This window comes from Diospyros lotus, chromosome 7 (assembly GCF_014633365.1).
Source record: "Diospyros lotus cultivar Yz01 chromosome 7, ASM1463336v1, whole genome shotgun sequence".
NCBI lineage: Eukaryota > Viridiplantae > Streptophyta > Magnoliopsida > Ericales > Ebenaceae > Diospyros > Diospyros lotus.
Window position 1 is genome coordinate 34,472,808 of NC_068344.1, and position 27,928 is coordinate 34,500,735.

Below are 27,928 nucleotides of genomic sequence, written 5' to 3' on the forward strand. Positions count from 1 at the left end.
ATGATATATTGAACATAAAATGTCTTATCATCGATACTTCTTATAAATTTTGGTAGTATCAAACTTTAAGTAAATTCTATTTGGTATCCCTAAAATTTCACATAATAACAACAATTCTTTCAAAATTCGTATAATTTTGTAAAATTTAAAGGTATATTGCATTCTAATAATATTATGCAACTTTAAACAGGAGGAAAAGTGTAATTTTTAAGAAATAAGGAGTGTAAGTGTAGTATGTCCATTTAATTTTTTGCTATGAGGGACTGGCCGACAGGTGTCATTCTTTTTCATACTAGTAGCACAGAAGTGCCGTACCACTTCCGGTGACGGCACCGGGACTATTGGCTGGTGCCGTCCTTATCAATGAAGGATAAGGGCAAATCTGTCAACTGGACAAAAATCCAAAAGCCCATATGAATCCAATTTTCAATTTTTCATCAAAACAGAGGAAGAAAAAGCATGCAAATGGATAGAATACCAAAACAACGACAAATCCTTCCCTTTTCCAAATGACCCTTTTACCCCTCTGATCATAGAATAAGCCGAAATCCTAGGCTCTAACCTAATTTACAGAACTGCTAGAACTTGAGAGCGATTTCACTTCCATTGCTCTCTTCGCCCTCCCCCAGCAGCGTGCCCAACCCTTTTCTCTCCTCGCCGCCGCCGCCGCTGTCGCCACCCTTCCAGCTGCCGCTCTCCGACTTCCCGTCCTCGATGCTCTCCGACCGGTCGCCGACCCCCGGAATATCGGACTCCGGCGAGCTGTGGGGCTGAGACGAGGCCTTGTACATGTGGAGCGGGTGGTGGAAAGCGTGGGGGTGGAACTGGTGGTGGGCCCCCGCCGGCGGTGGTGCCGGATAAAATTCGTGGGGGACGTAGTGCGGTGGGGCGGTGTGGGTGGGCGGGTGCGCACTGTAGAGGGTCTGCGGTGCCCCACCGTGCGCCGCCGCTGCCGCCGTGGCATACTCCGGTGGAACCCATATTCCTCCTAACACCACCAGCTGGGGTGCCGGTGTACCGGCAGCTTGTGGGGTGGGAATTGGTCTTCTGGTGTGAAGCCTATATTTCTGTACACACACACCAAAAAAAAAAGAAAAAATCAAGACTTTTGTAAAACCATGCATGGCTGACATATGTGTGTGTTCTTCTGTGTATTCTCTGTATGCATATTATATTCATATATATAGAGAGAGAGAGAGAGAGACCTGGAGGTGGCTTTTAACTTCATCGTTGGTCAAGCCATCAACCTTCATGAGCTCTCTGATTTGTTTAGGAGTGGCCACTGAAATCATTAATTACCCACAAAATATATTAAGCCAAACCCTAGTAGTGGAGCTCTTGCTTAACTCCTAGCAGGCAGTCTTGTAGCCAATAATCTAAACACATAATCATACATGTAATCATCACCATTTTTCATACCTTTTGGCTATATTGTTTTATATATATATATATATATATATACTAAAATATATTTTTTTAGTTGCAATATATATAAAAAAAATTATTAGATCTTCATTATTATGGTTATATAAAATTGAAATTCTATAATTTTTATTTTTCATGAATGAAATGAAAAAATAAACATTCTAATTATATTTTCTCCATAAAGAAATTTATGTATAAATATATTAAATATAAATATTCTGTTCAAATATTGCCATTTATTTTTAATCATATATTCAATGAAAAATATCACATATATATTATTTATCTTTAATTTATGCATGGCAAATTACCTTGAGAACCGCCTAACATTTGTAGAGCGTTCACAAAGCGCCGGTGCAAGTCTGGCGACCAGCACCGCCTTGCCTTCCGGTGAGTCTGAGTAGTATTAGTGGTGGTGACGGTGGCCGTCTGCGAATCCGCCGCCGCCACATTTCCTCCTTGCCCTTGTTCATTCTTCGCCGTTGCCGGCTTACCACCGGCGTTCTCTTTCCTTGTGCAAGCAATTCCATTATCCATCTCTGAGCATTTCTTCTCTTCTATCCCTTTCTCCGGTGAGGCGAGAGCCAAATCGGAGAGAGCCCTCATCGTCGGGCTCGGCGAGTTTCTCTCTTTGGAGAATGGAAGGAAAGCTCCTCCATTTCTGTGCTTGTTATCCAAAGCCAGATTGGAGCCAACGCTGAAACCAATTTCTGGAGATGTTTCTGTGGACTGTTGCTTGGTTCCATCACTTGCTTGGCTCCATAGTTGAGCAGATGTCATCCAATTCGCCATATCCGACAAGTTTGAAGCTTTCTCTGAGCGTTCGGAGCTTGATTTTTTGATGGGTATGAATTCTTCAAGAACGGGTCTTGGCCCTTGATTTGCTCTGAAGGTTTGAAGTTGTTGTCTTGAAGCCTCCACAGCTAATAAGAAGAGAGATATGTATGTATAAATCATAAGCCATATATCATCAGAAGTACACCAAATTTATTGTGAACTGAAAGTTATTCTAAATGCACGACGGTGGTAGCCTGACAGTGATGCTTGCATAATACGCTTCAAAGGTCAAATGTTTCCCACGAGCAATTTTGCTCCACCGTCAGTGTTTTTTTGGGTCACTCGGTTATGTTTAAGAGTAGTGAAGAGATTATTGACGATACTGTCATTGAAGCCTAATTAGTAAAGGACATTGTTAAATAATTGAAGCCTCGGAAAGATACCATCATACGGGACTAAAATTAAAACTAATAAAAGTGAATTTCCAAAAACATAAATTATAACGTAACACTAATATTTTCATGAAAACTCTTATGTAAAGTTGTTTATGCATGTATGATTTATATGTGCGTTTCTGTGTGTATATATATATATAAAATTACCCTATTTAGGTTAAGATTTGGAATTGTCTTTTGCAAGCTTTTCACTTTAAAGTGATGTCTGAAATGATAAATCTACTTCGAATTCTAAAGAAAGATGAACTCAGAAAACAAAGGCAGGCACATGAAAAAGCCATTTCTTGGTTCTATTATCGATGAAAAGATAAAGAGAGAAGTAGAAGAAGGAGAAGAAGACGACTGAAAGAAAGAGAGGCAGTACTGTTTTGTGTACGTAGATCATGGATATATCCACCATTCCTAATAAAATAACTTTCTCTTTTGAATCAAAGATGATTCTAGCTTCAATCTCTAACCCCATTACATTTCCTCCACAACACACAATTCCTTTTGTAGATTTAGAGGGTTTTCAGGCTCGGCTTGGCTTCTCTATATGAATGAATTCTACCTCGTCAATCAACATGTCTAGAATTGATCGAACCAGTTTTATGCAGAAACGAATTACCATTTGTGAGGAGCTGCATGCAGAGGGGGAGCTCGCGCTTGAAAACGTCGATCTTGAGTCGTTCCTCTTCAAGGCGAGCTAGGAAGTCCTCGAGCTTCTGCGTCTGATCGGCCTGCAACTCTCCAAACGATTTCAGCAGAATAGAGTAGCTCTGAGGCTTGCAGTCAAGGCTCAGCTCCGACGGAGATGCCATCATTTCAATGTTATATATCTTGTGGTTCAACAATAAAAGCCAATTAGTAGTATATAGACCTGTTCACCAAACTCTGCTATCTCAAATCTTCATACTCATAGAGGGAGAAGGGGGGGGGGGGGGGGGGGAGAGAGAGAAAGAGAGGTTTTTCGGAAGAAGAACACAAGCAGGATCAAGGAGGGGATCAGCTGCTTTTTAGGGGTGAGTTCGAGGGGGAGGGGGGGAATAAAGGTTCCCCGGGGGGGGGGGGGGGGGGGGTGTTTGGAGAGAGAGAAAGGGAGGGAAAGAGAGAGAAAAAAGGAAAAGGGAGAGAAGTTAAAGAAGAAGGGATATATGGTAACTTCCTTTGCAAAGAAGAACGAACGAACGAACGGAAGAGAAAAAGTTTACTAAGAATCTGAGAATCCTTAGGTATATGGCGTGCATGGTTTAACAATCAAGATTTGGTTAATTAGGCAATCTAATTAAATTAGAAAGCCCCAAATGTTATTATTATTGTGCATGGTGACAGTCTTTTGAGGCAGTTAATTAGGGTCTCTTGTCCTTAAAGATGGTAAAAAGACACAATTTTTATAGCTATGAGATACTTTGATATTCGTTTTTCAATATGTGTGCAAATGCTATTTTTAAAATTTTAATTTATGAATGTATCATTATTTTTATTGAAAATGATTTAATATAATGTTGGATGTCAATTTGTGAAAGGAATACTGCAATAGCATCCATATGTAGCCTTTTGGGTGGCAAAGATGTAAAATTATGGCAGGCCACTCACTAGAAAGTCCAGATGAATCCAATGGCTGTGATTAATTAATCAATTAATCATATTATTTTTTTAATCATGAATCTAATAAATATTTTTCAAAAATTGTCATAAAAATATTTCTAATAACAAATGGGGAGGGGGCCTTAATTAATTAATTAATTAATAATAATAATAATAATTTAGAGTTAAAAAAATTCAAGAGAATATTATGTATATATGTTGTTGCACGATTGAGTTTATGGGAAAAGAACAAAATAGAGTTGGGGCTAAGGAAGGAATATGTGACTCTAAATTAAGGGAACATAAACCCACAAAAAAGCGAATATGTAATTAATAAAGGACACTACCCCTAACATCTGGGAATCTTTCCTGCATTTTATTTTTTAAGAAAAATTAAACCTTTAATGAAGTGGCTGGGAAGCCACGAAGATTCTCTCTGCATTTTCTTGGTTAGCTATATATAGGGTTTGGTTTTGAAGGGAAAGTTCAGATATTTGCTTGGATCTTCATGGATGCCCGCCCCCCCCCTTCCAATTCAAAGTTACTTTGTGTTACTTATCCTAATTAACTATTAAGTAATCAGATTGGATTATTAATGTTCATTTACGAGGTTAATTGTAAAATTAATTATGAAAGTAACGTATATGTAATGCTATAATTAATCAATGAGAAGTATATATTAATTACTTTGTTTTTATATCACTTACTAAGATAAAGAAAACGAAGGGTGCATAGAATTCCCTGGGGGAGCATTGCAGGGGATTAATCATCACTGGTTCGTCACCTTTTCCTCCAACCAGTCTTCTCCTTCAAGACTCCAATCCTCTCTCTCTCTTTCTCTCTCTTGTGACGCGTGCCATGCAAATGTAATTTAAAAAATATATTTAATAATTTTTTTTTAATTATATGTCTTTCCATGGAGATTCTCTCGTCACACGTGTCATGATATTCCCAGTATTGTCCTTATTGTGCATATCCCTTTGGCTAAGGTCGGGTCTCCAAATTCTCCTAATTGCCCCTCAGGATTGTTTTTAGGACAATTTATATAAATGTCTATTATTATTTAAACAAAATAACGCTTCATGCCGTTATTTCTTATTGGCGTTTTCAAATTTTCAATCAAAATGCTAGGTAAAGGACAAAATAGTAATTTAGAAGGACAAGCTCTCTTGAGTAATGTTGGACCAATCAAAAAGCCCAAGTTTGGACTTATGCTCTTGCGGGCCTATGAACTCAAGACAATTGGGCCAATTCCGGACCACTGCCCCTCCACATATTCCCTCTTTTGTCCTCCTTTTTTTTTTTTTTTTAGGTCTCATAGCTCTTTTGTCCTTCAATCCACACACTTGTCAACCCAAATGAAAATTTAATTAGAAAATTTTATAGATAATTTTTTAAAATATATTATTAAATAATTAATTTTTATTTGTCAATAAATAAAGGGCTCGTGATAAAGTATAATAAATATATTTTATTTACTGAGATATTTAATTATCTATACACATATATGTCTTTCTCCATTTGGTTGATGTAAAAACATTGTGTTATAATAATGAATGTGATTAATGAGATGTGAGATGATTATATGTATTTATTATATCTTATTTAGTTATCTAACTGTGCATCAGAGACATTTACAGTATTAAGCATAATCTACATGATTATAAGAGGTGACAAGAGATAGAGGAGGTTATCGGTGATGGGTTTGCAGATTCAAGGCAAACTCGACATACATATATGCATGCATACATACGATATTCGTACTTTGTGAAATTAATACTCAATCATGTAACAGAAGTATCTTAATTAATTGGACAGGCCACGTTTAGGGGTGCCCCAAAGCGGCCATAATTTAACTTCACCCGAATCAAATGAACAACAATGCATGTATAGGCTGAAAAGGAAGCCAATAATGTGTGTGCAAATGTGCTTTGCTAAAGCTGAGAGATATATATACTTAGAATAATCAATAAAGTTCATCAAAACAAGGATAAGAAACCCATCAAGATTCTATTCCCCTCCATCGTCAAGTAGAAGAAGATCATTTGAACTAAAATTCCCAAATTCAGATTCTACTATTCAACCTAAATCCAAGACTCAAAAGTCATGAGAAAAAAAAGAAGAGAATGGCCTTTAATTGTTTTGCATTATGTGAAATATTCTTTTAGGGCTTTCCGCAAAGCCAATGATGGGTACATTTACGGGCTGTAAGGTCTCTTTTGATTTTTAATCAGAATCCCTTAACTGGCACATTAAAGGTTTCTTTATGTATTAGAATATAATTCACTGGCAGTATTTATCAAGATGGAATTAAACTTAAAGCTGGGTGTTCTTCTAAATTCTCTAATATCTGTCACCAATCTCCCAGTTTATCTATGATAGGCTCGCCTCTGTATATAACTATGCAATATACTTTAGTCCCATTTCAAAAGAGAATTAGAACTTTGAGTTTGAATCAACAACCTATCAAGTTTTTGTCTTATTATATATATATATATATAGGGTTTAGTTACATGAGTTGTAACTTATTAAGATTTCATGTTGTTTGGTCCCACAGAAAGTAGAAATCAGTGGATGAACTTTAAAAAAGAAAAATAAACCTAGGGTTTGTATTGGCATTGCATGTTTTTATGCTTATCCCAGGGAAAAAAAAGTTATTGTTTTGCAGAAGATTTTCAATTTATTCTTCTCCCTTTTGGACAGTGGAGAGGAGTGCATAGCATGATGCATGTGGAAACCCTAGCTATAGATATGTGTGTGTGTGCAATTATTTGGTGTAAAATTTTTAGGGTTTTAATTGAATGGTAGGGGAGAATTTTGACCCAAAAGAGAAGAAGAAGCGTATAGAAACAATGATATGAACTAAGAATAAGGCATCTGCAGCATGAGAGAGTGGGAATGGAATTAGAATCACTTTGGTCGGCCTCTTAGCAAAAGATGTTGCCCTAACAAAAGATATGCAATTAGAGTGTGTTGTTGAAGACAGGAACTTTCTATTCTAAGGATATAATTAATTAATATTGCCATGTTTGATGTTTCTGGATTATTGTTGACTTAGTGCCAACTAAAAGTGCAGCATCAACTAGCTCGTTATTAAATTAACCAACCCAACAATCCCTTTTTCCTAATTAATTAACTTCCCTTCATGTATACTCTTATTTGCAAAGTTTTTAAATATCTTAATTAATCACTTATAATACTAAGTTTCGAACTACCATTTGGGGAAGGATAAGGAAAGGAAACCCTTGTTCCAAATTTGGCCTAAAGCTTCTAAACCAAACCATATGCTTTTTACTCTTGTTTAAGCCATACATATTGGAAGCATAAAATTTACAATCCATTCATATACCCATCATGCAATATGCAACATTGAACTGACTGGACTTGACTGGTTTTCTTATGCTAGGCCCAATGGGTCAGTGATTTGGGCCAAGTTTTTGGCAAGTCCCCATTAGAGATAGTGGGTTGTTAGGGCCGGGTTGCTGTTCTTTATGACAGCAAGTCATATATGGAGACTTTAGACGCTTTTCATGTTGGGGCATTGCTTCGTTCTGGGACAGTCCCTCCATAACATACACTTGCAGTCGCTTTGTTGATATTGAGAAGAAGCATTCTGGTTTCATTCTGCCATCAGCACGTAGTGAATAAGAAGAGAACTCTTCTCTATGAACGGAGATTGGTTCGTTTCTCCTTGAGCCGTAGATTGAAGCAACTGAAAGAAACCTAACTACTAGAAGAAAGCAAATTAGCGATGGAATTATCCAAACCATTATATTGGGTCTATAATCGGCGATGGATTCTCGATCCAATTGAGATTACAAATTCTGTGCCCGACAATATGGTCGCAACATTAGCGACGAATTTGGGGATAGAGTTAGCGACAAAATTTCACATTTCGTCCTTGGAGACTGATTTTGCGACAAAAGTTTTTTTGTCGCAATTCAAAGACTGAATTTGAAACCGAAACAGCCGTCATAAAAAAAAAATCATTGTTTAATTAAATTTTTGGCAGAAATTAATGACTGAAAAACAACCGCCACTAATTTAAAACTGATTTTACAATTAGAAAGCTGTCGCAAAATTAGGAAACTATAAAGAGTATATTTTTAATTGTTAAATTAAATTTCTGACAAAATTAATCAAGTACATACTTATGTTGCTAATTTTGGGACGAAAGAGTTTCTTTTTAATTATTAAATTAAACTTTCTATGAAAATTAGCGATAAAAAAATCTATTAGGAAAATAAAAATAATATTATTTTTAATTGCTCAATAAAAGTTAAATCTTTAATTAAAAAAGTTTCAAGATTCTAATTTTTTTAATCAAATATCTCTAATTGAAAAATAAAAATAACTTTTCAAATATTTTAACTTTACATTAGGAATTAAGAATCATAAAGAAAGATATTTTTTAAAGGTAAAAAGCATAAAAATACCTCAAAACTTTGATAGTTTTGTCATTTGACCATTTTGGACTTTAACTTTTAATTTTTGTAACAATCACGTACCTCTTGATCCATTCAACATAACACGTGAACTCATGCGCGATTGAGAAGTGTGCAATGGCTAAAATTTTTAATTTTTTCTTCCTTTTTCATCGCATTGATGATTTCTTGTCTTTCCCTCTGTTGATTGACCTCTTTCTTACCTCATCGTCACTAACTTCTTGTCTTCTTTACCGTTGCTGATTGACCCCTCGCCTTTCTCTTTGCCGACAAACCTCCCATCTACCTTGCCACCGATCAACTTATCACCTTCCTATCGTCGATCAACCTTTTGTCTTTCTTTTATCCAACCAACCGTGGTCCTTCATTTCTCGTTGCTAATTGATCATAGTCTCATTTTCCTCGTCACCAACCAATCCTATTTGAGGCTGAATCGATCATGACGATGACTCAACCTAGTTTGTGTTTGTGAATTGACGACAGCACTGAGCATATTTGAAGTTAAATCGATTCGTGTTGCACGAAAATGGTAGCACTGAGCATGAAACGGCGATTCAACCTAGTGAATCGACGACGATACCAAACAAACAAGTTGTGAATCGATGGCACCAAGTACCACGAGGGGTTTCCACTATCTTCATCTTCTTTCTCCATGAGACCAAGGTCATCGGTTTCAACCTTCACCACGTCTCTCACTGTCAGCCCTATCTCTTATTTTGCAACGTTAAGACCCAACTTCGTCAAGCACCTTGTCACACTAACGCCCTCTTATTGGGCTAGTCAATGGGGGGTCTATGTTAAATCACTTATAATTTACACATAATATTATCTTGTCAAATAAGGTGTGTGATTGTTTTAAAATTGAAAATATAGGATAGAGACACATGAGATCTACTTCAAAGTTGGAAAGGCTAAATGGCTAAAAAAATCAAAGTAAAAATGTATTTTATCTTTTTTTTTAAATAAAATATAGGAGGATATTTATGATGATGATGGCATTGCCTTAAAAAATCTAAATAAAAATACATTTTTTGTTGCTTCCAATGAAAGTGTTTGTGTTATTTGTTGCCACATAAATATCTCTACTGTAATTTTAAGATTTCTGAGACTCAAAAAGTGACAGAAAGCGAAGAAGGCGAAATACAGTTGAAGGGAACCATCGGAGAATTCTTCCGAATGTATACTTATTAAGGAAGAAAGCAGCATACTTGCGTTGGAAATTTTCGATTCATTTGCTGGATTTGGAAAGTTGAAGTGAATCCTAATCCAAGGTGGTGTCCCTTCAAGCTTTGATTTTTTTGGTACTTTTTTTTTAAAAAAAATTATCATTCTCTGTAGTTCTCATTTTGTTTTAGTATTTTCGATTTGCTTTCTAGATCTACTTTGGTGTACCGTTGATTTTTGCTTGTATAAGCCTGAGGAATTCGAATGCTATTTACGGATTCACCACCTGTTTGATAGAAAGCCACACTGAACACACCTGTTTTCAGTTTAATGTATCTGATGCGTCGGTGGTAATTTAAGACTTGAATGCTCAGAGCATGTAGATTTGGCTAATTTGATGTTCATGCGATAGCTTTTCCAGTTCTTTGGTACGGAGATAATTTGAAGTAATCCATTAGTGAAATTGAAGTGATGACGTTTTGTTCACTTGCAAATTCTACCCATTACTCCAATCTTAATGGTGTTAACTGGGATGGATAGGTGGGACCTAAATGGTGCTAGTTTGTGTTGTGTGTTTTGACTAATGTACTGGTGACCTCAGTTCTGCAGCATGTTGCTCACTTTCTTGGAGACTTTCTTTCCGTTTTTCTAGTGGGTCATCTGTTAAAATTCATGGCTTGAAGACACATTCTTATTCACAATATCTTGTTCAGTAAGCTCTCTATCTAAGAAGATAGGATTTACTGATCCTCATATTTAGTTGGGTGAAAAGAGAGCAGGTCATACTCCTTGATCCATTTTTGTGCATCAAGTGCCATACTATAATGTATTACTTTATATAATTACACCATCTCATTATGTGAAGGAATGGATAGTTCAGAGGGGAAGTTTTGTGGTTGTCCTTTTATGTATATGTTATGATATTCTTCGGTCAATTCTGGGCGAAAGAATCAGATACTCTTTTGGTAGCATGGATGATTTGCTCCGCTTTTGGGAAGTGAGATTTTTAATCTCTGGAAGGATTTAATTCTTGGCAGGATGACTTGTTGATTGGAGCTTTGTCTTTGTTGCACCTATTCTTACCTTTCTGTAGAACTTGTTTCTTTTTTTGAGCTTATCAAAATCAACTTTTAACAGTAGTTTTCTACAATTTGCTTTCTACAAAATTAGACTAGAATTGGGAAGGCATTCTTTCAGATTAATGCTTCAGCAGTTTCCAGGAGTACTTTTAGCATCATGGGATCCATCTCAGAGGGGTCAGTACTTATCTCCTTCTTACTCACATTTATATTTGTATATTTACAAAGTGACAAAATGAATTCTGACATGAATCGGTGCACAAGATTGTATTTGCCACAACAGCATGTTGCCTGCCTCAATTTGCAATTAATTAAAAGAACAGGAAACTTTCAAATTTCCTTTTTAGATTATATGTCTTTTTTTAATGGTCTGCAATTGATTTTTAATTTTCAGGTGTTTTCCTTGGCATAGTGGAGCTTAAGAAGCATAAATTACCAGGCTTGAAGTCATATTCTCATCAATTGAAGGTTTTATTTATCTTTCTTGTTTGATCCTAGTATAGTATGAGATTCTTTCTATTTGCAAATTAATTTCTAAGTTCAGCTATGAGTATATGCGCTTATTAAGTTGTATCTGTATGGTCTGGGGAATACCTTTTTATTGTTGTATATGCCAATACTCCTGAAGTTCAGTTTTGTTACATAACTTCCAAATTCCCTTCAACCTGCTGTTCTAGTCCATTGTGATGCAATTCAAAGCTGACATTGTTCAGCAACATTCACTTGTTTTATCTGGATAGTTAAAAGGAAGCATGGCCTGAGGGAATATTTATTAGTTGAGATGTTGTCAATGGGAAATTTTCTGTTTTCTATCCCATCTGGTCATCCATATGGCTTTGGAATAAAGCTAAAGAGGAGAGCTATATGCCCTATTTTTCAATCCAGATGACAATTTAATGAATTCATGTTTAATTATTCATCAATTCATAATCCGGTAACCTACTAAAAAGCATGGTTAATTGAACTGTCATTTCCTTTCAAAATTTATCTTCTTCCCATATATGATTGTTCTCTAATTTCCTACAGGAAACTAATCCATTTGTCGTACTGGAATTCTTTGCCTGTCCTTTCATACTTAGCATCATGTATTTGTAGAGATTTTTTCTTAGGACCAATAATTTTGGTGCGTCATAAGTTGCAGTTTTCTTGAATTTATCTTGACCAAGTGATACACAATGGTATGAAAGTCACATTTTTCAAGTTGCCTGAATTTGTAATGGTGCAGTACTAATGCGTTTTCTTGAGAATTTAGATATATGATGGCATCCAAACTTTGTAGCTGGGAGTACCTCTTTGTCCTTTTTTGGGCAGTCTAACCTTGAAGGAAAGAAAGACTGAAATGGACTTTCAAAATTGCTAGAGTTTTATTGTGATACAATTTTCAAACTTTTAAAATTACTTGCTTTTATTTTGGGTCCTGGGCATTTATTTTATGTGGTCAATTTGGATTTTCTGGGATTGTCTTGAATTTGACTTCAATAATTATTCCTGACCAACTGGGAGGTGTATCACGAGCATGTGTGGATTTAATGTTGGAGTTCCCTGGGTCTTCTCTTTGTAGATTACTCTTTTTAACAAGTATCCTAGAAAATACGATGAATCATAACAAACCCTGGGAAAGTTGTGATAGGTTCAGTGCTATTCTTGTGCAATAATGTGATGGAAAATGAACAAGGAATCCACAGTGATAATATATCACTTGTACTACTTAGCAAATATATATCACTTGTACTGGGATTTGGCTAAAAATTCTGTTCCAGTTTCAGGTTGGGCATGAAAATATTCAAACTGATGGACCAACAACATTGGGAACCTTTTGTTATGGTGGTCAACGGCCTGCTCAAGGATTCAACTCTAAGAAACAGGAATCATATCGTCAAAATGTGGATCTTCCTCCGATACTACCCAAGAAAAAGAAGAAGCCTTATCCAATCCCTCTAAAGAAGATACAGCAGGCTGCCAGGGCTGACAAAAAGCTTGCAGAAAAGGGAATAGAGAAGTCCCTTGAGCCTCCAAAAAATGGGTTACTGGTTCCTGATTTAATCCCACTTGCGTATGAAGTATTAGACGCGTGGAAAATTTTAATTAGGGGAATTGCACAGCTCTTGCACGTTGTACCTGTTCATGCTTGCAGGTAAGCTGTATTTGGTAATTAGTACTTCTAACATGCCCTGCGGCTGTATCCTATTTGATTTTTGTGCAGCAAGTCCATGTTTTAGAAAAATAAATATACGATCATTACTGTGCAGTGAGTGCTCAGAAGTTCATGTGGCGCACAGTGGTCATTGCATCCAGAACTGCCATGGCCCAACCAGTTCAAAGCGCAGAGGCTTCCATTCTTGGGTCAAAGGATCCATTAACGATGTTCTTCTCCCTATTGAATCATATCATATGTACGATCCTTTTGGTCCGCGCATTAAACATGACACTCGATTTAACTATGACAGAATTCCAGCTCTTGTGGAGCTATGCATCCAAGCAGGCGTTGATATACCAGAATATCCTTCAAGGCGTCGCACCAAGCCTGTCCGAATGATTGGGAGGAAACTGATTGACCTGGGTGGATCTGACGAGGAGCCTCAACAATGTCTCTCTGTACACTCAACTTCATCACTGGTAGATATTGACACACACAGGGCATTTGAGCGATTCCCAGCTCCCACAGAGCTGGCAGTGCCTGGGATTGCACAGGAGACCATTCGTGCATATGAGAAAGTCAGATGGGGTGTGACAAAGTTGATGAGGAAGTACACAGTGAAGGCTTGTGGCTATTGTTCGGAGGTTCATGTAGGTCCATGGGGTCACAATGCCAAGCTTTGTGGAGAATTTAAGCACCAATGGAGGGATGGAAAGCACGGGTGGCAGGATGCCACGGTGGATGAAGTATTCCCTCCAAATTATGTATGGCACGTTCGTGATCCAGAAGGACCGCCTCTGAAGAGTGCACTTAAGAGGTTCTATGGGAAGGCTCCGGCTGTAGTTGAACTGTGCCTGCAAGCTGGTGCCCAAGTTCCGGACAGATACAAGACCATGATGCGTCTCGATATTGTGATCCCAGAAAGTGATGAAGCTTTCTCAGTTGCATAGCAAGGTTTGCCAAGATGGTGAAATCTCTGTAATGCTGGATTTTCTGCCTTAGCAGTGGACTGCCAAATTTGCCTTTGCAGTTTGCAGGGTATGGAAAAGGAGAGATTGCTGACACCTATCCCAAAGTTCTGCTCTAATTTCCTCGTAAAAGGGCTTGGGTCGATGACTGCACCTATTTCCTGAATCTGCTGTATTTTCAGGAGAAGCAGATGTACATAGCAAGTTAAAATACAGAGTTTATGATTATTGTTTCATTCGTCATTGTATCCGTTGCCTAGTACTGATGTAGCATAAGAGAACAGAATTTGGAACTGTCTAATGGGCGTAGTAAACTGTGAGGCTATCAAGTCATATACAGATGCCAACAAAACTCGATATACAACAGATCTGTAACAGTTTGTTAATAAGCAGCATGGTTTTGTACATGTGAGCAGTGATCTGTAACACCTAGTAATGCTCTTAACATGTGATATGTCTGCAACTTCATCTCTTCAAACTTTTGGTTCCATGTGTTCCGAACTAATGTGATTGGTTTGGTTCTGGGGATTTTTTTATTTAACTTGATTTGGTTTCAAAAATCTCAATCAAATCTACCCATGAACGTACGTCCTACCTAACATGGCTCCTCATAGCTAAGTTCATCATCAAAGCTTCAAATAAAATATCAAAATAATTAACATATTTAAAGTTATATTTCACTTCAATTGCGTCAACTTTTCTTTCTCAATTATATGGACATAAATTAGCTATGGGTATAGGTATTTTTTTATAAAAAAATCTATACAAAAATATTATTCATACCATGTTAGTATCTACTAATATAAAAACAACTCTCCAACTTAAATAAAAAATTGTCCAAAATTAAAGAGAATCAATTCTTTTTTTAATTAATTCTTTGGCTTCTTTCTCCAACTTATCAAAAATAAAGAGAAACTAAAGAAAGAAAAATTGAGAGAACTTTTTGGAAGCAAAATGTGTTGTTTGTCATGGAAGGGTTTTGAACATCATGTGGGATAAAGCTGCAATGTTCACTTTGACACCACCACTATAGATTGCTCCTTGTTTGGTATACAAGCAATGAACTTGGCCAGCCAGAATCATATCAACATAATGTTCTATAAATCGAATTATATATATATATTCAAAATGATGATGTTTCTTCTTATCTACCGGCTGATGCACAAAATGAGTAATTTTCTGATGGAAAGAACTGTGGGAGAACGTTAGGGTTGAGAGAGAGTATTATGATCCCTTCTAAAGTTCACTTATGCATGGCTTTGTTTATGTGTTGAATTTCATATCTTTGCAATTTTTCCTGCTAGTTTGTGATGAGAAAATTGTGATGTTTCATTGATAAAAGACAAACTCTTGGTTTTTGTAAAACTCTATACAGGCGAATGTTTTTGTGTATTTATCAATACTACTAACTCAATTATATACAATAAATAATCGTGCAGTACAAGTGTACTAATATAGTATAGGAGTAGAGTATATATAATATATATATATATACACTATTCTACATTTTTGTTTAGCGAAAAGAAAAATTCTAACATATTTTTGTAAGTTAATTAACAAATGAGTATAATTATAACTAATTTATATATAAACACATATTTACGTGATTAAATTGTAAGAGAATATAAACATAACCAAGATAATTTTATCTTAAAAAAGATTCTGGTAAAGTTAAAAAAAGTAACCATTTACTTATAAATCATAATTTTCTCTTAATTTTATATCTCATACGAAATTTTATCTTCTTAGCATAAGTACTAACTTAAGAATACTTAGTAAACACTAAGAATTGAATATACAATTCTTATATATATAATTTATTTCAAATTTTAGTTATAACTTACACGAGATCTCATAATGTAATAGTCTTTGAGTTAATAAGCATTGATTGTATAGTTTTATCTTATAAGTCACATCTCTCTAACACACACCATGCAAAGCTATTCGAGAAGGTTGTTGAGACTTGCAATTAGTGCAACCATCCATGAACATGAGTGCATGTGTTTTTTTCTGGTTAGCAATGAGTCAAAAGGGCTAAAGCAATTACGAGGCCTTTTTAAAGCTTGCTTGTTCTGTATACTGTCTTGTCAGTGCCCATCCAACCAACACCAAAACAATACAAGGTTTGTGATACAAACTAATTAAGATTAATCAAACCAGCTTTGATGTGTTTAGCAATGCTTTTGAGGATTGAGTTGGACCCTTTGCTAGAACTTCAAGTTTTGAAAGAAATATTAATTCAGAGTTGTTGATTTATATTTATATATATGTGTACCTGAGCTTAGAAGGAAAGAAACCTATTGGCTTGTCTCTCAAACTCTAAAAAAGAAAAGAGATGATCAAAACTTGGTCATTGTGCAGTTGCTTGAGTGACACTCTTCACATTCCAAATGGGTTCTTATTTTAAATATATATATATATATATGTATGAATGATTGTGTGTCTGTCACTTTAATATATATATATATATATATAGATGCATATATTTTAATTCTAAAACTACTATCATACGGTCATTATAATTGATTATTATTACTATTTAAAGGGTACTAATTGGTTTTTTTTTTTTTTTTTGCATCCTGTTAGAGATTAGCTATGATAACATCATTATGGCTAACAAGTCGACCATCCATTAAGTATAGTGGGTTAAGATCCGAACCCACATTTTCAAGCTTGTATGGGTGTATGTTTGAACCCCTCCTAATCATGGGTAGAGGACACCATTCAGTTATATATCTTGCTCAGTTATTGAGTGACCTGAAAATCGTACCAAATTAATTGACTTTATACATACAGAATTGAATTCAGTTAAAGGTAATTGGAAAGATCAAAATTAAGTAAAATAACCAACTTTATTCAAAATGATCGGTACTAAATGCAATTATTATATAATATAGTAAAAACCTATATTTATTGGGTTAAAAATTAAAATATTAATATTATAATTAAATTGTACATCAAATGAATCTGTTGGGGTTCAAAAATTCAGTTTTAAATAAATAATACTCACCCCTAGTCAGGGTGCTACATTATTATAATCAATTCTACATATAAAAAAAGGGTATCATTTTCTCTAAAATAAAATATATGGGGCATCTTTCTAAGTCACCTTTTATAATCCTTACTAACAATGGATGACAGACAAGAGTGCCTACCAAACAATCATATATCTAAATTCAACTGTAATGTGCCTTGGAAGAAACTAATTAAATTTTGGAGGTCGCCAAAGCATTGGTGATCTCCATTATAAGGACACAAGTCTGTCTATACTTGACCTTAATTTGATACTCGCATGCCAAACCATAGCTTATATTATAATATATATTTATTTATTTATTTATGCATGGGTGAATGAATGAGAATTCTCTGGCCAAACACAGTCATAATCTCTAGAGATACCATTAATTTCTTTTAGGGTTTTGATCACTTCAATAATTGAGCTCAAAAGTTGGTAAATTTTTAACAAAGATTATATTATCCTTCGAATCTTCCATAATAATAATAAACTCTTTCAGTTATCATATCATTTAATTGAAAAACTATATAATGTATCATAAATTTAAAACCTTAGATAAATGTTCTTTCATTTGGCCTAATCTCTCTCTTAGTGCAGACATTCTCATGCCCAAAGCTTATCAAAAGCCCCACCAAAAATAAAGGCGAAAAGTTAAGGTGATGCCCCCTGCATTGCATTAATGAGCCCATCCGGACCCAAAGCCTTAATTAAAGGCAACATTTTTCACTCACCCTTTTTAATGAATTAATCAATGATCGCAGCAGGGAAATGGACGGCTGTGATGGCATGCCCAATTGGGTTAATCTTGATTCATTAAATGGAATGGAAAAAATTAAGGTAAAAATAAGGATGTTCTTCATACAGCAAAACATAACTCGTCCATACAGAGCAGAAGAGCAACAGCACTGCTGCTGCAGTCAACTTAAATCCGACCAAAAGGGCTTGGAGCTTTGATAGAGTGCTCTTTCGGTGCACCAAACTACAAGAATATTTTGCTTTGCCCAAAGCCCAAACGTGCCAGCTAGCTTTTTCCTTGGATTCATGTCTGAGGGTAGTTTTGTCCTCTTACTATCAGTTTTGACCCTTTTCACAAGACTCAGTGGTCTCCGGACCTTTAAAATTTAGGGCCATTTTCCAAAATATTATGGCCCTAAATTTTGTATAAAGTTCGAATGAAACAAATCTCGATAATTTGAGGGTAACATATCTCGAAATTTCGAAACCTTAATGAAGAGAATAATACTTCATCTACTTCTTTAATTCATTCACTTTTAACCAATGAAGTGAGAGATTCTTCTGCTGCTATAATATTCATTATCACTAAGTTACTTGGCATGTGGCCAAACATTCCTAGCTAATTGCATCATGATATCAATCGATTTGATTCCCAACGAAGGAATAAATAAACAAAATAGATCAAAACAAATCGAAAAGATAATGGTCGGATTGTAATTACCCGTAATAGAACTTAGAAGATTGCGTGACGAATCTTGACTTTTATTTGAAAAAGATTAAATCTTTAAAGAATGTTGAAAATTTGAATTTTTTTTATTTTTTATTATATGATGATAAAAGTGGTAATTGTCAAAAGGGTAGGTTTGGTGGGGAACTTGTTACGCTCCCAATTGTGAATTCAAATTAGTCAAAGAAGTTTTTAAGTATATATATGATAATTGGAGTTAATAAATTGATAGCTTATCAAAATTAATTTGGCTAAATATGGGATTTAATACTGGTAGTAATTAATGGGTTCTGTTAATGAATTTTTTATATTTGAAATCCTCCTTTTAGGGTGGAAGTAATTTGTTAAATTATTTAAAAGTGTATTATTTTATTAAATTATTTATAATAAAATAATAATAATAATAATATTTTCTAAAATATCTATCCCACAAATTGATATAATAAAATAAAAAAATAAGTCAGATGCAGCGCTGTAAGGAAAGAGACTGCTCGGCTCAAGGTTGAGCCACCCAGTTGGGTCGCGTCGTGCTTTAGGAGGAGCGGAGTAAGATGCCACGTCACACTGACATGAGTCAAGAAAGACTAAAAGGCATGGCCGCCCTCTCTCTCTCCCCTCTTTTTCTTCAATTTGTCAGTCTGAAGGCAAACAAAGGCACAGATTCAGGCACCACTTGCCAGCCTGTCCTCCACACCTCTCCTCCCATCTCCCATGCATAGGCATTAAAATTATGTGTACTTTTATTTTGTTTTTATATTTATTAATTATATATTTTCGTTTAATATTATCTTAAAATTAAAAAATAATTTCCTTTTTTGCACTCTAAGTGATAAATAAAGATGTCTTTGATTGCAAGTAATTTGAGTGGAAAAAAAATAAATTTTAAGAAAAAAAAATCTTGAAAATTAGAAATTTAAACTATTTGATTAGTATAATTTTTTACCTGAAAAATGATGTTATTTTATATTTTTTATATTTAATTAGTAATATTTTTTTATAAAATTTGACCCTTTTTTTGATATTTCTTATTTGATAGACATTATTTTTAATGATGAAAATGTATTAAAAATATGAAATCTTATATATAAAAATTAAAATAATAACATATTTTAAATTAATTAAATCATTTTCTTAAAGAAATAAAACTACAAAATTAAAAAAAAATGTTTTCCAAAGAAATAATTTACACGTAATTTTTTATTTTATCTTTTTATTTATTTATATTTATTAATTATTAAAAATATATAATATAAATAATTTACAAACCTTCTCCCGCTCACCTACCCTTCTCCCTCATCCCCCTAGCCACCACCCACCCCCTGTCTTTCTTCCTCTTTTGTTTCGCTCGCTTCCGTCACCCACTCTCATGCCCTTCTCCTTCCCCAAGCTCTGTCGGACAACTTAGATCATCACTAACTCGCCCTTCTCGATCGTTACACGCTCGCTTCGCTTAATCGCTCTTGCCTCTGTCTGACTCCGTCCCTCACCGGTGCCAACTCAACCTTGGCCTCGCTCTCACCAGTTGCCCCCTTAACCCCTCATCCTCGATCGTCACTCGCCCTTGCTGTCTCTGGCTCTTTTGACTCTCTCGCTCGATAAGTTGATTGCTTCAATTGCTAAGAAAATTCCAGCTCCTTCCTCTTGAGAATTTGGTTTACATGATTTGAAGAAAAATCCACTCACGTGGCCATAAATGGAAAAATGAATTCTTTAAAAAAAAAAAAAATGACTATCAAAACACTGCACAAGTGAAAATTTAAGCAAAAAAATGTATTTCTTTGGGAAAAAAATGGCTATATCTTAATTAGAAAAAAAATAATATTAAAAATTATAATTAATAATGATGTCATATCATGTATTATATCTTCATTATTGAAAAAATACAAATTATTGTCCGTGGTGTGGTTAAGATACAGTGAATGCATTTTGTTTTTAAATAAACATTTTAAAATGCAGATGATTCATCACTAATGTTGTTTATGTTTGGCATCTCATGTTTGAGTGAAATAAAAGTAGAGGAGTTAAACTAAGAAACAGCCAAATGGGATGGGATGGGATGTGAATCTCTTCTTTCTCACTAACAATTAAAACATTAATAATAACAACAATGAGAAAAGAAAAGAATTAAATAAACAAACGACTAAAAGGCCCACCAAATGCTCAATTCCAAATCACTGCATGGAACTCTTTCCCCCCCGCTTCAAAAAAAAATTAAAATAGAAAAAAAAATCATTGCACAGTTTTTTAAGAATTTCCAAAATAAAATAATTAAAAAAAAAAACCATAATTGGGTACCCACATCTCCTTATCCCCCCCATTAATCACCAGCGCAGCCACTCCCACTTATTTACGCACTGTGCGCATCTTAGCAACATGGATGCCCATTTTTTTTTTTTTTATTTCTTCTCATTTCCTGAATTTTAGGGGGGAAAGGAGTTACGGTGTGACTGTCCTCGACTCCTGCGGCGGAGTCTGGCCGTCCGATCCCTTCGATGGATCATCGGACGACGGTCGTAGTCCGTCGTCCGTTTCTCCCCGGTTGATTTCCTCCATCATCCGCACCACCTCCGGCATCGACGGCCGTTGATCTGGTACGGTGGAAACACAAGCCATGGCGATCTGCAACAGTTGAACCATCTCTTCCTCGATGTTGTGGTACCTCATCAGCTCCACGTCGAAAACCTCCGCCGTCCATTCCTCCCGGACCACCGATTGCACCCACCGCGGTAGATCTATGCCCTCCTCTCCCAGCGACGCCTGATTCGGCGCCTTTCCGGTCAAGAGCTCGAGAAGCAGAACGCCGAAACTATACACGTCCGACTTGAATGTGACCTTCCGAATCTCAAGCGCCTGAAAATTGATCAGAAATTAGTGGTGTGCGATTCGATTTACTACTAAAATCGAGTGAAAATTCGGCGGAATTGGAGACTAGTTCGAGGAGAACTACCTCCGGTGCGCGGTAGCCGGCGACACGGACTGGCGACGTGGGGGCGCCGAAGAGCGAGTTGAGGCCGAAGTCCGCCACGGCGCCGTCGTGGTCCTGCCGGAGGAGGACGTTGGAGGCCTTGATGTTGCCGTGAACTATTTTTCCCGACAAGTGTAGGTGTGCCAATCCTCTGGCTGTGCTCAACGCTATTCTCATCCGGTTGTCCCAATCCAGCGGCGTCCGTCCCGAGCCTCTGCTCCCTACACAGTCACAATCGGCAGCTCCGGTCACCGGTTTGTTCCCATTTTTTTTGCAAAAACAAAAATATTTAACAAGATAACTTTTACATGAATAAAGAAAAATATCTTCACAGAGAGTGAAGAAGTCCTAGAACAGATAGGAAGGCCGCTAGAACCATCGCCGGCGGCGAGAGGAGAAAATAGGATTGGAACCGAGTTTTGGACCGCCAACGGAACCACCGCATCTCGCGAATCGCAACTGCAATTGCGAAGAGGACGGCGATACAGAAAGTGACCAGGAAGTGGAAACACGAGGCGGAAGTCGCCGGAAACCGGCGAGGATGAGGCTTTTGATCGCTGTAATTTTCAAAACGAAAAAAATAACTGAAACGAGGCTGAGCGCCTGAAGTCAGACTCATGTCGGCAGAATTAATGGCGATCTTTTGGATATATAATTATTTATTTATATATAAATAAATATACAGAAAATATTTAAAAAAAAACATCAAAAGACAGCCCTCAGGGGGGGCGCATTTCACTCTCTTATGAGAATGTCAGAAACAGCTTCTGGAAAATTAAAACAGAGCTGCATGTGCCGTCTTCACTTCACAGCTTTGAATTTAAGAACAATTTTGAATTTAAGAACAATCAGAAAATAACTAAAAATTGATATATAATTACGAAATTATAGAAACTGCCCAGAGAAAAGACGAGACGGGCTCCTTCCCCTTCCCCTTCTTCCCATTCTCTCCACTGTTACTTCTTTATGTGTATGAACAGTACACGTCGAATAATGGAGCATGAAAATAACCAAAAATGTGGGATTTTTTTTCTACCGAAGCTGCAGCCCCATTTCTGGCCACAAAAAGGGTTGTTGAAATTAATGTATGAGAAAATGGAAATTTCCATGTTTGTAAGAGCTCAAGCTTCAAGGTTTGCAGGAAGATTTGTTAAAATGTAGCATCAAGATTCTAGATTTCCTTCAGTAAACCAGAAATGGAGCAGAGAATCTTACCGTGGAGAAGAGCGGATAAGCTCCCAGAAGGCATGTAATCGTAGACCAGAAGCTTCTCGTCCTTGGAATAGTAGTAAGCTCGGAGAGGGACGACATTGTCGTGCTTGATTTTGCCCAGAACCTCCATTTGCAATTCGAATTCCTTCTTGCTCACGGCCACGTCTTTCAGGCGCTTCACCACCACCGTTGTCCCCTCCTCTAGCACCGCCTTGTACGACGTCCCCACGCTGCCTTTCCCGAGCACCTCCGCCGACGCCCGCAGCAGATCCTCCAAATCGAAGCTGTAAATCCCGGCGTCCAAGAAAATCAGCTTGTTCCTCTCCCCCTCGGCCGACGCGCCGGTCACGTCGTCCTTCGACGACGACGTTCCGGCCTCCCCGGCAGCGGACCGCGCAGCCCCTGCCACCGCCGCGGGGGTCTTCGGGGTCTTTGGGGCCCGGCGGCGCTGTTTCTTCTTCATGAGGCAGAGAAGGAGGAGGAGAAGGAGAAGGAAGATGACGGCCGAGCCGACGGCGATGGCGATAATGGCGGCGGTGGAGAGTTTTTTAGACTTCTTCTTGGATGGGGTTTTGGGGGTTGAAGATGGGGATGGCGCCGGCGTGGGGAAGAATGGGGAGCACGGCGAGAGCGGGCCGCCGCAGAGATCGTGGTTTCCGGCGAACGCCGACGCCGGGAATTTGGAAAGCGTTTTAGGAATTGAGCCGTTGAGACGGTTGTTAGATACATTGAAGTCGACCAAGCTCGTTTGGCTGATGCTCGGGAGGTTATCGGAGAACCTATTGTTCTCCAAGAAAAGTCCGGACAAGTGAGTGAGATTGTTGACGGCGAACGGAATCGGTCCAGTGAAGTTGTTGCTGGAGAGATCTAGCCGAGTCAGCCGAGTCAACTCGGGGACACTCGGAGGGAACTCGCCCGATAACTCGTTGTCCTGGAGATAGAGGCTCCGGAGGAGCTTCAGGTTGGAGAAGTCGGCCGGAATCTCGCCAAAAAGACGGTTGGAACGGAGACTAAGGACTCGGAGTTGGGTCAGCTTCCCGATCGAGTTCTCCGGGATCCGACCTACGAGCCCAACGCCGGGAAGCCGAAGCGAGTAGACGAACGAGCGATTCGCGTCGCACTCGACGCCGACCCAGTTGCAGGCGGAGTCAGAGACGTTCCATTGCAGGCGATTCTCGTGGTGAATCTCGGAGAGGAAAGTGAGGAGGACTTGCCTGTCCTGAGTCGGCTCCGAATCGGCTCGGTAACTCAGCACCACCACCACCAAGAAGAGAATAACAAACCCATTTCTGAAAAGTACAGCCATTGTGGATGTTTTTCGCAACAGAAAGCAAAAATTTCGGGGTGGCCTTGACTGGTTAGTCGGCTTCAAGTTCGGAGATGACGGCTCCGGCGACTAATTTGGACTGAGCCGGGAGTGATTTTCCGGCGGCAGGCCATGCGGCGGGAGAGACATTTAGAGAGAGAAAGAGAGGGATTGTACAGCGAGGGAGAGTAAAGGGGAGAGAGAGAGAGAGTAAGTGGGAGAGGGACTTTGCATATCTAAGGGCACAAAAGGCGTGGAGAAAAGAGGACTGGACAGAGGCAATTTTGCTGGCACTGGAAGTAGGAATTGATAAAAATAAAAAATAACTATTTAAACAAAAAAACGTTTCTGCTTATATTTTATTTTAATTCACAAATTGTTGTTCCTATTCCATTATTATTTTAGAAAATAGTTTTTATTTTTATCTCATCAAAAATTACGATCTTACCCGAAAACAATTATTTATGTCTTGTCTTTAAAAAAATTCAAAAAAATTATTTATGAGATTAAAGTTACAGTCAATAATTATTAAAAAATAAAATTATTTTTAAAAACTAATTAAAAATAAAAAAATAAGATGGAATGATACTATTTAGTACGTCTATAGTACTAATAACAAAAAATATAATATAAAAATTATTTCAAGTAAAAGTATTTTTTATTATATTTGTTAAATTTATCTAGTAATTTTTTACCTAAATTTAGCTTTTTCTTTCTAGTTAAATTTATTTTAGTCTTTATAGATAAGAAAAAATGGTACATGTGTCTTTTAATACATTCTAAAAAAATTAACAAATAGTTTGATAAAAATTATAAGATATTTCACAATCTTATCTTGATCATTTTATATCGATACAAAAAGCATTTCAATCTTATCCTAATATAATCTTATCTTACTCATTTTAACAAACGTTACCTAAGGTAGTGTTTGTTATCAATATATAGACAAAAAATATAAGATATGTAAAACATTCTAAACTTTTGTAATTTTTAATATGTTTGTTAAACTTATACTCTTAGGTAACGTTTGTTAAAATGAGCAGAATAAGGGAGTATTAAAATAAGGGCGAAATATTTTCTAAACCAATATGTGGAATGGTCAATATAAAGTTGGGAAATATTTTAAGATTTTTATTAAATTGTTTGTTAAATTTTTTAGAATATACTAGAGGACACAAACGCCATTTTTTTCTTATCTGTAAGGACCAATATATAGTTATTTTGAGAGGGAGAAATATAAGCATATATGAAAAAATCAAGATAAAAAGTCGCGTGACTTATTTTTCAATGGGTCACTATATAAATTTAACAAACACGTTAGAAATAACAAATATCTAAAATACTTCCCATATCTGACATTTTTCACTTCATATCTTGGTTAACAAATACTATAGAAAAGAAGTCACGTGACTTTTTATTTAATATTTTTTAGATATGTTTATCTTTCTTTCTCTAAATAAGCATAATTTAAATCTTACAAACAAGAAAAAATGACGTATATATTCTTCATTATATTTCAAAAAAATTAATAATTTATTTAATAAAAATTTTAAAATATTTTTTAATTTTATCTTAATACAATTTGATGTTAGTTATTTTAACAAAGGATACTTAAATAAATTAAGGTATTTCGGGCTCTGATGCAATTTCATTGTTGAATTGGACCGACTAGCAAATGTATCATTGGTCCAATCCGATTCTTACAACAGAATGTTTCGACAAGTACATATATATAACTTTTTTTGGGGGGCGGCACATGGTTTCCAACTCGTTCTATTTTCTCAAGTGTTCGTTCTCGTCATTTACCATTAAATAGTTTTGTTTTCATCTTTGGTTTTAATTGAATAGGAAGGATTTTGTTCATCGTATCCCCTTTCATAGTTTGTCTCTTGCCATTTCACTATTATGTCTTTTGTCTCTTAGAGTTGAAAGTTGAAATTGATGTGTGTGAAGCATTTGAGATAAATAAATAAATAAAGATATCCTAAAGTTGACAATAGTAAAAGGTTATAATTAACATTCTTTTATACACATAAATTTCTATAAGAATAGTTAGAAAGTGTTTTTATAAAGTATTTTTCGTGTTAAAAGAGACAATTTCATCTCATTATAAGTACGAAGAGTTGTCTTATAAGTTAGGTTACTCATTTTCTTTACAAGAAGTATTTTATTACTCTTATGATGCAAATAAAGTGGTTGGGGTTAGGATTCACACCACTAAATCATGAATTCGACTTATTGTTCTGCACAGTGAGGCAAATTTTTTATCTGCGATTTACTTATTCTGTCAAAATTGAGAGCACAATTAGTGAAGAATTGTGCAAGAACGATAATTTTAATAAATATTTTATTGATAAAATATTTGAATTATAGTCCCAAAATTTATGTGTTATTGAATTAAAATAAATAATATTTGACTACAAATGTAGTCAGACATCAACCAATTCATATCATATTTGAAAAAAAAAATAATTATGGAGAAACTCTTCTTTCTTATAACCACTTATTTGAATATACAATTTGACGATTTGATTCTACCTATCTTTAAAACTATTTAAACCAAAATAAACAATATCTTGTGAGAGATAACCAAAGTTTAATCGCACAAATCCCGCCTCATGCAAATCAACCAGATTATGTGATTTAAAAGCAATGGGTATTTTTTTTTTTTTTGGTCAAATTCTTAGCTGAAAACAATAATAAACAAAATCAAACTTTAATCCTTTCAATTAAAATGTTACTGTTGACATATATTTTTATAACACCCTGCATCGAGCGATAAGAAGGTCATGGACAACTTACCTTGACGGGTCTACGCGAATTTCTCGGGGGTCACCCATTCTTGAATTTTCCCATATCAAGTACGCTTAATCCTGGAGTTCTTTGTCTACATTCAGCCCAAAATATATTTAGCTGATGTTATTTTATTTTTTACTTATTTTCAATATATACTACCCTGACACACATGTGTGGATGCAATTGGAAACCTAGTTGCCCTCAGGGTAATATATATAGATAATAAGTAAGAAATGAAATAACACCACCTGAATATCTTTTGAACTGAATGTAGGCAAAGAATTCTAACGTTAAGCGTACTTGACATGGGGAACATCCAAGGATGGGTGACTCCCTTATGAAGTTCGCGCATGTCCATCAGGGTAAGTTGTCCCAGACCTTCCTATCGCTCGATACAGGGTGTTACAAAAATGTGTGTTAACATTTGACGCTGTCTGTGGGAATTCCGCCTAATGATCCCTACAACTCCTAATAAGAGAGGGGTCAATAGAGCCCCACCACACCTGGGGGGGAAGATGGTATGGATGCATCGGGTTCGTTCCATATCTGTTACCTAGAGGGCAACCACTGAAGGGCTCATAAGTACGGTGGGGCTCCTGACAGTTGAAGGGCGAGAGCTAAAAAGTTGACTCGCAGTTGTGGGCCCTATGATAATAACACAATATGTGTAATATCCCAAGAGTCTAGAAAAAAGTAGTATATATCGAGAATAAGTAAGAAAGGAAACAACACCAACTGAATACTTTTTGGGCTGAATATAAATAAAGAACTTTAAGGTTAAGCGTGCTTGACATGGAGAAATTCAAAAATAAATTACCCTTATGGGAAGTTCGAGTAGGCTTATCAAAGTAAGTTGTTTCGGACCTTCCTATCGCTAGATGTGAGGTGTTACAAAAATGTGTGTCAACAATTACCAAGTGGGTGATTTGTGCTATATACACAAAAAAAATAAAAAAAATTTATTGAATGACATTTAATGATTTATTTTTAAATCTTTTAAACAGAATTTTTTTAAAAAAAGTGTTAGTGTAGTAATAAAATTATTTAAGAAATTAATTATTATTTAAAAATCACTAATTTAAATATAATTAACATAATTAATGCTTACATATATATATTTCTTTCATTTACAGTTCATTCCAAATTGGGATAGAA

At 36.1% G+C, this 27,928-nt stretch overlaps 3 protein-coding genes across 5 annotated transcripts; 1 reads left to right on the forward strand and 2 right to left on the reverse strand.

The window, feature by feature from the left end:
* Positions 1 to 414: 414 nt before the first annotated feature.
* On the reverse strand, positions 415 to 3,608 carry LOC127805874 (myb family transcription factor EFM-like). Its single transcript, XM_052342699.1, has 4 exons — positions 3,265 to 3,608; positions 1,737 to 2,348; positions 1,206 to 1,282; positions 415 to 1,067 (listed from the first exon to the last, which is right to left on the reverse strand). Exons 1-4 carry the CDS (start codon positions 3,458 to 3,460, stop codon positions 579 to 581), a joined length of 1,374 nt encoding a protein of 457 aa, XP_052198659.1. The 5' UTR covers positions 3,461 to 3,608; the 3' UTR covers positions 415 to 578.
* A 6,090-nt stretch (positions 3,609 to 9,698) lies between these two features.
* On the forward strand, positions 9,699 to 14,421 carry LOC127806964 (APO protein 1, chloroplastic). 3 transcript variants are annotated; one of them, XM_052344594.1, is made up of 5 exons: positions 9,699 to 9,939; positions 11,008 to 11,088; positions 11,306 to 11,379; positions 12,672 to 13,045; positions 13,161 to 14,421. In XM_052344594.1, the coding sequence occupies exons 2-5, from the start codon at positions 11,034 to 11,036 to the stop codon at positions 13,996 to 13,998; spliced, it is 1,341 nt and encodes a 446-aa protein (XP_052200554.1). In that variant the 5' UTR covers positions 9,699 to 9,939; positions 11,008 to 11,033; the 3' UTR covers positions 13,999 to 14,421. The 3 variants fall into 3 exon arrangements, with proteins under 3 accessions (XP_052200554.1, XP_052200555.1, XP_052200553.1); XM_052344595.1 differs by having other exon boundaries at positions 9,701 to 9,939; positions 11,003 to 11,088; positions 12,678 to 13,045; XM_052344593.1 differs by having other exon boundaries at positions 9,702 to 9,939; positions 11,003 to 11,088.
* A 6,127-nt stretch (positions 14,422 to 20,548) lies between these two features.
* LOC127806764 (probable inactive receptor kinase At2g26730) lies at positions 20,549 to 24,249 on the reverse strand. Its single transcript, XM_052344259.1, has 3 exons — positions 22,675 to 24,249; positions 21,442 to 21,680; positions 20,549 to 21,344 (listed from the first exon to the last, which is right to left on the reverse strand). The coding sequence occupies exons 1-3, from the start codon at positions 23,975 to 23,977 to the stop codon at positions 20,931 to 20,933; spliced, it is 1,956 nt and encodes a 651-aa protein (XP_052200219.1). The 5' UTR covers positions 23,978 to 24,249; the 3' UTR covers positions 20,549 to 20,930.
* Between the last annotated feature and the right edge of the window lie 3,679 nt (positions 24,250 to 27,928).

Excerpts from the sequence above, each read along its gene's own strand:
- LOC127805874 (XM_052342699.1), bottom strand. The coding sequence starts at position 3,460 with ATGATGGCATCTCCGTCGGAGCTGAGCCTTGACTGCAAGCCTCAGAGC. Across the intron at positions 2,349-3,264 it reads CATGCAGCTCCTCACAAATG|CTGTGGAGGCTTCAAGACAA; the intron begins GTAATTCGTTTC and ends TCTTCTTATTAG. Across the intron at positions 1,068-1,205 it reads AAGTTAAAAGCCACCTCCAG|AAATATAGGCTTCACACCAG; the intron begins GTCTCTCTCTCT and ends GTGTGTGTACAG.
- LOC127806964 (XM_052344594.1), top strand. The coding sequence starts at position 11,034 with ATGCTTCAGCAGTTTCCAGGAGTACTTTTAGCATCATGGGATCCATCT. Across the intron at positions 11,089-11,305 it reads ATGGGATCCATCTCAGAGGG|GTGTTTTCCTTGGCATAGTG; the intron begins GTCAGTACTTAT and ends TTTAATTTTCAG. Across the intron at positions 13,046-13,160 it reads GTACCTGTTCATGCTTGCAG|TGAGTGCTCAGAAGTTCATG; the intron begins GTAAGCTGTATT and ends ATTACTGTGCAG.
- LOC127806764 (XM_052344259.1), bottom strand. The coding sequence starts at position 23,977 with ATGGCTGTACTTTTCAGAAATGGGTTTGTTATTCTCTTCTTGGTGGTG. Across the intron at positions 21,681-22,674 it reads CTTATCCGCTCTTCTCCACG|GGAGCAGAGGCTCGGGACGG; the intron begins GTAAGATTCTCT and ends GTGACTGTGTAG. Across the intron at positions 21,345-21,441 it reads CCGGCTACCGCGCACCGGAG|GCGCTTGAGATTCGGAAGGT; the intron begins GTAGTTCTCCTC and ends ATCAATTTTCAG.